This window comes from Phascolarctos cinereus, unplaced genomic scaffold (assembly GCF_003287225.1).
Source record: "Phascolarctos cinereus isolate Bilbo 61053 unplaced genomic scaffold, phaCin_HiC Scaffold_726;HRSCAF=1367, whole genome shotgun sequence".
Taxonomy (NCBI): domain Eukaryota; kingdom Metazoa; phylum Chordata; class Mammalia; order Diprotodontia; family Phascolarctidae; genus Phascolarctos; species Phascolarctos cinereus.
In genome coordinates, this window is record NW_027556098.1 from 180,336,721 (window position 1) to 180,345,859 (window position 9,139).

Here is a 9,139-nt window from a genome sequence, read left to right on the forward strand (position 1 = left end):
ATTTGTTATTTTCCCTTTCTACAATTTTAGCTAGATAGCTACAATTTTAGCTATCTACAATTTTAGATAGATATGACATGACAACTCAAAGTTGTTTAAATTTGCATATCTCTAATCAATAATGATTTAGTGCATTTTTTATGACTATACATGGTTTTGATTTCTTCATTGATATTCATATCCTTTGACCATTTATCAGTTGGGGAATGACTTATATTCTTACAAGTTTGACAAAATTCTCTATATATTTGAGATATGAGACTTTTATTTGAGAAACTGTTTATAAATCCCCCCCCCACAATTTTCTGATTTCCTTTTAATCTTGGTTACCTTGGTTTTATGTGTACAAAACCTTTTACATTTAATGTATTCAAAATATCCATTTTACATCTCACAATGCTTTCTATCTCTTGTTTATTCATAAATTCTTCTCCTATCTATAAATGTAATAAGTACTGTGTTCCATGTTCTAATTTTCTAATATCTCCCTTTATATCTAGGTCATGTATCCGTTTTAACCTTATCTTGGCAAATGGTGTAAGATATTGGTCTATGCCAAATTTCTGCCAGATTACTTTCCAGTTTCCTCAACAATTTTTTTTAAACCAAATAGTGCATTCTTATCCCAAAAGCTTACATTTGTCAAACACAAGGTTGCTATAATAATTTACTACTGCATATCATATATCTACTCTGTTCCACTGATCTACCTTTCTATTTCTTATCTAGTACTAGACAGTTTTGATAATTACTGCCTTATAATGTAATTTAAGATCTGATACTACTAAGCTTCTTTTACATTTTTTTCATTAAATCCTTTGATATTCTTGACAGTTTGTTCTTCCAAATGAATTTTATATTTTTTCTAGTTCAATAAAACAATTTTTTGGTAATTTAATTGAGATGGCATTGAATATGTAGATTATTTTAGGTAGAATTATCATTTTTATTATATTGGCTCTGCCCACCCATGAACAATTAGTATTTCTCAAATTATTTAAATCTGGCTTTATTTGGGTAAAAAAGTGTATTATAATTATGTTCACATATTGCCTGGGTTTGTCTTGGTAGGTATACTTCAGGTATTTTATATAGTTTATATATAGTTTATACAGTTATTTTAAATGGAGTGTTTCTTATCTCTTCTCATAAGGTTTTGTTGGGAATATATAGAAATGCTGATGATTTATGTGAGTTTATTTTACATCCTGCTACTCTGCTAAAATTATTATTTCAACTAATTTTTTAGTTGAATCTCTAGGATTTTCCAAGTATATCATTATAACATCAGCAAAAAGAGCTTGTTTTATAAATTCATTGCCCATTTTGATTCCTTCATTTTCTTTTTCTTCTCTTATTGCTACAACTAACATTTCTAATGCAATATTAAATGATACTGATGACAATGGAAATCTTTGTTTCACTCCTGATCTTATTGGGAAAGGTCTTTAATGTTTACGTGATAGCTTATGTTTCTCCTGATTTTTGTAGGTCAAATTTTCCATTAAGTTTTGGTCTTTTCTTCACAAATGACTAAAAGTCCTTTAATTCATTAAATATCCATTTTTCCCATGCAGGATTACACTTAGCTTTACTGGGTAAGTTATTTTTTGGTTGCAAACACAGCTCTTTTGCTCTTTGGATTATAATGTTCCATGCCCTTTGGTCTTTTTATGTAGAAGCTGCTAAGTCTTGTGTAATCCTGACTGTAGTGCCACAGTATTTACATTTTTTCCCCTAGTTGCTTGTAGTATTTTCTCCTTGATCTAGTAGCTTCAAAACAGCTATAATGAGTTTTCATCTTGGAATCTCTTTCATCTGGTGATTAGTGATTTTTTTTTCAATTTCTGTTTTACTCTCTAGTTCTAAAACTTCAGGGCAATTTTACTTAATTTCTTGAAGTAGAATGTCTAGACTCTTTTTTTGATAATAACTTTACATAGTCCAACAATTCTTATATTGTCTCTCCTTGATCTGTTCTCCAGGTCAGTTGTTTTTCTGATGAGGTGTTTCATGTTCTCTTCTATTTTTTCATTCTTTTGATTTTGTTTTATTAATTCTTGGTGTCATATGATGTCATTAGCTTCCTCTTGCCTGATTTTTTCATAGTTTTCTTATTTTTCTTGCATTGTTCTTACTTTTTACCCCAAATTTTTCCTCAACCTCTTTTATTTGATTTTTAAAGTCCTTTTTAAGCTTTTCTAAAAACTCTTTTTGGTCAGATTATAAGCTTCTTGGGGCAAGAAGTGTTGGGTTTTTTTACTCTCCAGAACCTGGCACAATGCTTGGTACATAGCAAGCATTTAGTAAATGTTTGTCAATTGGCGGATTATTTTTCATATTTGTATCTTAGCACCTAGCACAGTTCATTGCAATAGTAGGTATTTAATGAAATTTTGTTGAATTGAGTTATTAACTTTATGAAATAACTGCACTATTCCTTGAAATAGGTTCCCAAGAAGCAGCATGGTATAGTGGATAAGTACATGAGTAAGGGAGACATAGTTTCAAGTCCTGTCTTGACACATACTATCTGAAATTATGGACAAATTACTCGACCTCTCAGTACCCCCAGAAATGTTCTAAGGCTATAGCTGCAGAACAGTTGCTAATCTACATTAATAGAATGCGTTTTCTCACTAGGAACTTAATGCAGTAATGAAATCACAGGTGTAGCTTTGTTGTTGTTTTTAGTTTTTAAGGCATAAGTAATTCCACTAGCAAACTTTAACAAAATTTGCTAAGGACCAACTATGGTCCTTCTCTTTTTTCTCTCCCCTCTCTCTCCATGACCTAACTGGCTCTCATGGATTCAATGACCACCTTTACATAGATGGATCTCAGATCTCTCTACCCAGTCTTGGTGTTTTTCCTTAGCTAGCTGCATTACCAGCCGCCTATTGGACATTTTAAATGGAGTATCTGTAGGCATTTAAAAATCAACATTTCCCTAAGAGAATTCATTATCTTTTCTTTTAAACACAACTTTCTTCTGAATGTCCTTATTTCTATCAAAGGTACCACCATCCTTTCAGACAGCCAGTTTCATATCTTCAGAGTTATTCTCCACTTTTGACTCTCCCTAACTCCATACATCAGAGGTAGCTAAGGGGCACATTGAATAGAAAGAGTGCCGAGTCTGGAGTCAGTAAAGCCTAAGTTCAAATCAAGCCTCAGACACTTGCTAGCTGTGACTGTGGGCAAATCACTTAAACTCTATTTGCCTTGGTTTCCTTATGTGTAAAGTGGAGATAGCAATAGCACCTACCTCCTATGGTTGTTATGGTGATCAAATGAAATAATAATAGTAAAGCACTTGGTGTAGGGCCTGGCACATGGTAAGTGCTGTATAAATTTTTTCTTTGTTGTTCAGTCACTTTGATTGTGTCCAACTCTTCATGACTCCATTTGGGGTTTTCTTGGCAAAGAGACTGGAGTGATGTGCCATTTCCTTCTCCAGCTCATTTTACAGATGAGGAAACTGGGGCAAACAGGGTTAAGTGACTCGTCCAAGGTCACCTAGCTATTAAGTATCGGAGGCTGGATTTGAACTCAGGTCTTGCTGACTCCAGGAAGCACCTACTGGTGCTCTATCCTCTGTGTCACCTAGCTGCCCTTACTATAAATGCCCCTAATTTAAATATTATTATATTAAATTCTTTGCTAAATTTTGCTGACTCCACCTCCACGGCCTCTCTCATCTACCCCTTTCTCTTCATTCACGAGAGACGGTAGCATTATTGCTAATAACGATACTTAGTGTGACCCCCAGGGAACTCTCTGGGTGAGATCAGTGGCAGAATCACTGACGGTTTTGCACATTTCCCCAACAGGTTCACTTCCAGAGCTGCAGCAAGCAGATGAATCCAGTCAATCTTACTCAGGTGACAGGATTTCTATTCTTGGGTCTTTCCCAGGCATGGGAGCTCCGGATTTTCTTCTTTATGGTGTTTCTTCCTGTGTACCTGTTGACAGTCATGGGGAACCTACTTATTGTGGCCATTGTGTCCTCTGACCCTCACCTGCATACAACCATGTACTTTCTCCTAGCCAACCTCTCCTTCCTCGACTTCTGCTACTCTTCTATCACTTCCCCCCGGATGTTGGCTGACCTACTCTCTGGCAACCCAACCATCTCCTTTGGGGGCTGCCTCACACAACTCTTTTTTTTCCACTTCATTGGGGGCATCAAAATCTTTCTACTCACAGTCATGGCATATGACCGCTATGTTGCCATCTCCCAGCCTCTACGCTACCCACTCATTATGAATCAGGGAGTTTGTGGGCTCTTTATGGCAGGTTCCTGGGTGGGGGGTTTTGTCCACTCAGTAGTTCAAATTGCCCTGACCGTCCAGCTCCCATTTTGTGGGCCCAACAAATTAGACAACTTCTACTGTGATGTACCCCAGCTGATCAAGCTGGCCTGCACAGACACTTTTGTACTGGAGCTGCTAATGGTCTCCAACAATGGCCTGGTCACTCTGATGTGCTTCCTGATACTACTGGCATCCTACACAGCTCTTCTTAGTATGCTCCGGAGCCACTCCCGGGAGGGCCGGAGCAAAGCATTGTCCACCTGTGCCTCCCACATTGCTGTGGTGACCCTGATCTTTGTTCCTTGTATCTATATCTATGCCCGGCCCTTTCGGACCTTTCCTATGGACAAGGCAGTCTCGTCCTGTACACCACGGTCACCCCTATGCTCAATCCTGCCATCTACACCCTGAGGAACAAGGAAGTAATTGAAGCCATGAAGAAACTGTGGAGGCGGCACATAGTCACGTGCGGGAAACAGGAGCAATAAACCAGGGACCATTAGTGGGAAGATATAGATGAGCATCAGTGTGTGCTGGACGTTATTTTAGATTGAAAAAGCCTGCAAAGTAGCTGAAATAGATTGCTCATTGTTTCTCTACTGCTCATGGGATCCTTCAACTTCAGACATGTGAAAAAAAAAATCTGATATGAACTTTTAGACAGGCTGGAACTTGGATTCATGGGCAAGGGAGACCAGCCCTGAGATTGGGTTTTTTGTCATCATAGGCATTTTGACCTATATCTCAGCAAGGATTGGAAAGGGGCTAATGGTAAGGTCGGAGATCTACCCTCCCTCTAACCTTTGATATCTTCTCCTTCTTCAGGTATTTTGAGATTCAATTTTTTGATACCTTTAAAATTATATCCGTGGACGCTGTGTGTGTGTTTGTGTGTGTGTGTGTGTGTGTTCCATTCTAGTTATTTCTCTTATCTTTTTTTTTAAAGTGTTATTTCCTCTGCCTAAAGAAGTACAACTTGGCCTGCAATGTTAAAATCTAAATGCAGTGATTCTTCTGTCCTTGTTAAAAGAGTTTATTATAAAAATCTTAACATGTTTTTCATCCCTTTCCTTCTTCTGGGACAGCTGGGTGGCATAGTGTATTAAGAGCTGGACCTAAAGTCAGTAAGTTCAAATCTAGTCTCAGACACCTTCAGTATGACCTCGGGCACGTCACTTAATCTCTGTGTGCCTCAATTTTCTCCACTGTAAAATGGGGATATAATAGCACCTACCTCACAGGGCTGTTGTGAGGATCTAATGAGATTGAATGACACGTTTGTAAAGTGCTTAGCACAGTACCTGGAACCTAATAGTGCTTAATAAATACTTGTTCTCTTCTTCTCCTCTCACCCTCTTTGTTCTTGAATACCCTGAAGATGATACTGCTTCAATGGAACTCTTGTCGAATTTTCTTTAAATTTCTTTCTCCTTCCACAAGCTCTCATTTTATGAAACAATATTACTTAGTTGTCTATTGTCCTCCATAAGATTTTGGAAATGGATTGTATTCTAAATATTTATCATCATTAAATATACTTGTAAACCCATATCTGAGAAATGCATTATTAGATGGCTACAATGAACTTAGTTTGTGATCCAGTATAATTGCTCTTGTTTTTCTTTTTATTATATATGGTATATACATGTTAACATACACATATACATTTACATACATATATATTTACACACATAAATATTTATATATACATATATCTGTAATTTCTTGTAAGAAAAGCCAATGTAAATTATCAGAACTTGCCTCTAAGAAAAACCCAGTTGACTAACAGAAGTACTGTCAACTAACCTCTCCTTTCTATGGCTTGTAATAACTACTAAACTTCTTCCTGATCTTTACCTTAAATTTATCATAATTTTTTTTCCCCATGACAGCATTGACTGGGAAATCCAAAACATATATTAAGTGAAGAAAAGTTGTTTACTCTTGCCTGAGGCATTTGGATTCCCCTCCTATTATTTTTAAAACAGGTCAGTAAGAACTTTTATTTCTGTTTTTTTGTATTCTCTTCTGTTCTGGCTGATTCTGAGTGGAATTCTGTAGAGAAAAATCTGTTTAAACTCCATACTCCTCCTAAGCTCAGGTTATAGGAGAGCTTGTTTGAATTATCTGCATTATCTGTCCCTAAGAGTATATATGCCTCTTTAGAATTCTGTCAGTTTTTTCAGACTTTTAGTGTGATTGCTTTTGAAATTAATGGGCGGTAAAAAAATCTCCAAACTCTTTTGAAAAGAGTAAAATCATGACTCCATAACAGATAAGGTGAGATCTTTTGAGTGTAATTCTTCAAGACAATTAAGTTCAATTTAATCTGAATATATTATGGAGGGTTAAATTGGGAATTAAGACCTTGAATATTTGCAACCAAACCTGAGTGCAACCCATGTATGGAAAGAGTATTCATGGTTTTACCATCTTGCAAAGCAGCTATATTTAATGTGGTTGGCTGCCAGAAACTAGAAGCTAGTTTGATTAACCACTTCATCATCTTTTAGAAACAAAATTTCAGCTGATATTTCCCTAAAGTGATCAAAGTATATTTCATGTGTGAAATTTTTTATTTTGTTTTAAAGATATGCCTGTAAGGTTGTAAATGCATATGTAACCTGGACAAAGTTTTTGACTACTATGTATAAAAATATTTAAGGTATAACTTTGAAATTGAAGAGTGAACAGCTTCATATTTAAATTAGTCTAGGTCTGGCCATCTGCAATGTACATCCAATCCAATCCAGTAAATCCAATAAACGTTTGTTGAGTTTCTGCCATGTAGCAGGCACTGTACTAAGTGCTGAGAATACAATTACAATTAATAAAAAGAAAGACAGTTCCTGCCCTCAAAGAACTTGCAGTGTAATGGGGGGAGATAACACACAAAAGGATATTAAAAAATGTGAGTATAAAAATGAACAAAACAGACAATTTTGATATCTGAAAATATAATTTTTATATTAAATAATAGGGTTTTTGTTGTTGTTTAATTGTATTTCAGTTATGTCTGACTTTTTATGACCTCATTTTTTTTTGTTTGTTTTTGGCAAAGATACTGGAATGGTTTGCCATTTCTTTTTCCAGCTCATTTTATAGATGAGGAAATTGGGGCAAACATGTTGAAGTGACTTGCCCAGGGCCATATAGCTGGTAAATATCTGAGACCAGATTTGAACTCATAAAAATTAGTTTTCCTGATTCCAGGCCTGTCACTCTATCCACTATACCACCTACCTACCAAGTAATAGGGTTGGATAATGTTGGGCCTAGGATTATATAATAGCTACTTTTTAATTTATAATCAATCTATGGGAAATAAATATTTAAAGGCAGATACCAGAAGTGTTAGGCACAGGGACCTCTAATTCTGAAAAGCTAACAATTTTTAGCCTTGAGAAATTTTCAACCTCAGTTTTATAAATTTTATTTGTTAGTGTCTAGATTGATTTCTATTGACACTGAAAGAAGTCTGTGGAGTTTTCTTTTTTTAAATCTTTTTAAAAAAAATAAATTAATTTATTTTTGTTTTCAATATTCACTTTTATAAGATTTTGGGTTCTAAATTTTCCCCCCTACCTCACCTTCTCCCTCCCTAAGACAGTGTGCAATCTGATATAGGCTAGACACGAACAATCATATTTAACATATTTCCACATTAGTCGTGTTGTGAAAGAAGAATCAGAACAAAAAGAAAAAAAACCAAGAGAAAGGAAAAATGAAACAACAAAAAAAAGTAGTATGATTCAATCTGCATTCAGACTCTTTCTCTGGATGTGGATAGTATTTTCCATTACGAGTCTTTTGGAATTGAATTAGATCATTGCATTGCTGAGAAGAGCTAAGTCTATCAAAGTTGGTCATTGCACAATATTGCTGTTACTGTGTATAATGTTCTCCTGGTTCTGCTCACTTTACTCAACATTCATGTAAGTCTTTTTCACTTTTTCTGAAATCTACCTGCTCATCATTTCGTTTTTTGTTTTTTCATTGAGGCAATCAGGGTTAAGTGACTTGCCCAGGGTCGTACAGCTAGTAAGTGTCAAGTGTCTGAGGTCACATTTGAACTCAGGTCCTCCAGACTCCACTGCACCACCCAGCTGCTCCCTGCTCATCATTTCTTATGGAACAATAGTATTCCATTACATTCATATACCACAACTTGTTCACCAAGCCCCAATTGATCAGCGTCCCCTCAATTTCCAGTTCTTTGCCACTACAAGAGCTGCTATAAATATTTTTGTACGTGTGGGTCCTTCTTCCTTTTTTATGATCTGTTTGGGAGACAGATCTAGTTATGATATTGCTGGGTCAAAGGATATGCACAATGTAATAACCCTTTGGGCACAGTTCCAAATTGCTCTCCAGAATGGTTGGATAAGTTCACAACTCCAGCAACAATGCATTAATGTTTCAATTTTCCCATGTCTTCAACAACATTTATCATTTTCCTGTTTTGCCTTGTTAGCCAATCTGATAGGTGTGATGTGGTACCTTAGAGTTGTTTTAATTTACATTTCTCAAATCAATAGTGATTTAGAGCATATTTTCATATGACTATAGTTAACTTTAATTTCTTATCTGAAAACTGACTGTTCATATCCTTTGACCATTTGTCAACTGTGGAATGACTTGTATTATTATAAATTTGACTTGGATCTCTATATATTTTAGAAACGAGGCCTTTATCAGAGGACTGGCTATAAAAAGTATTTCCCAGCTTTCTACTTCCTTTCTAATCTTGGTTGTATTGGCTTTGTTTGTGCAAAACCTTTTTAATTTAATGTAATTAAAATTATCCATTTTGTATTTCATAA

At 35.6% G+C, this 9,139-nt stretch overlaps 1 protein-coding gene across 1 annotated transcript; it reads left to right on the top strand.

Moving 5' to 3' along the window:
* The first annotated feature begins 3,860 nt into the window (after nt 1-3,860).
* Nucleotides 3,861-4,804, top strand: OR4D5 (olfactory receptor family 4 subfamily D member 5). The gene is given in 2 exon segments (XM_020984682.2): nt 3,861-4,671; nt 4,674-4,804. Coding segments are annotated over 2 exon segments (942 nt in total).
* Nucleotides 4,805-9,139: the final 4,335 nt, after the last annotated feature.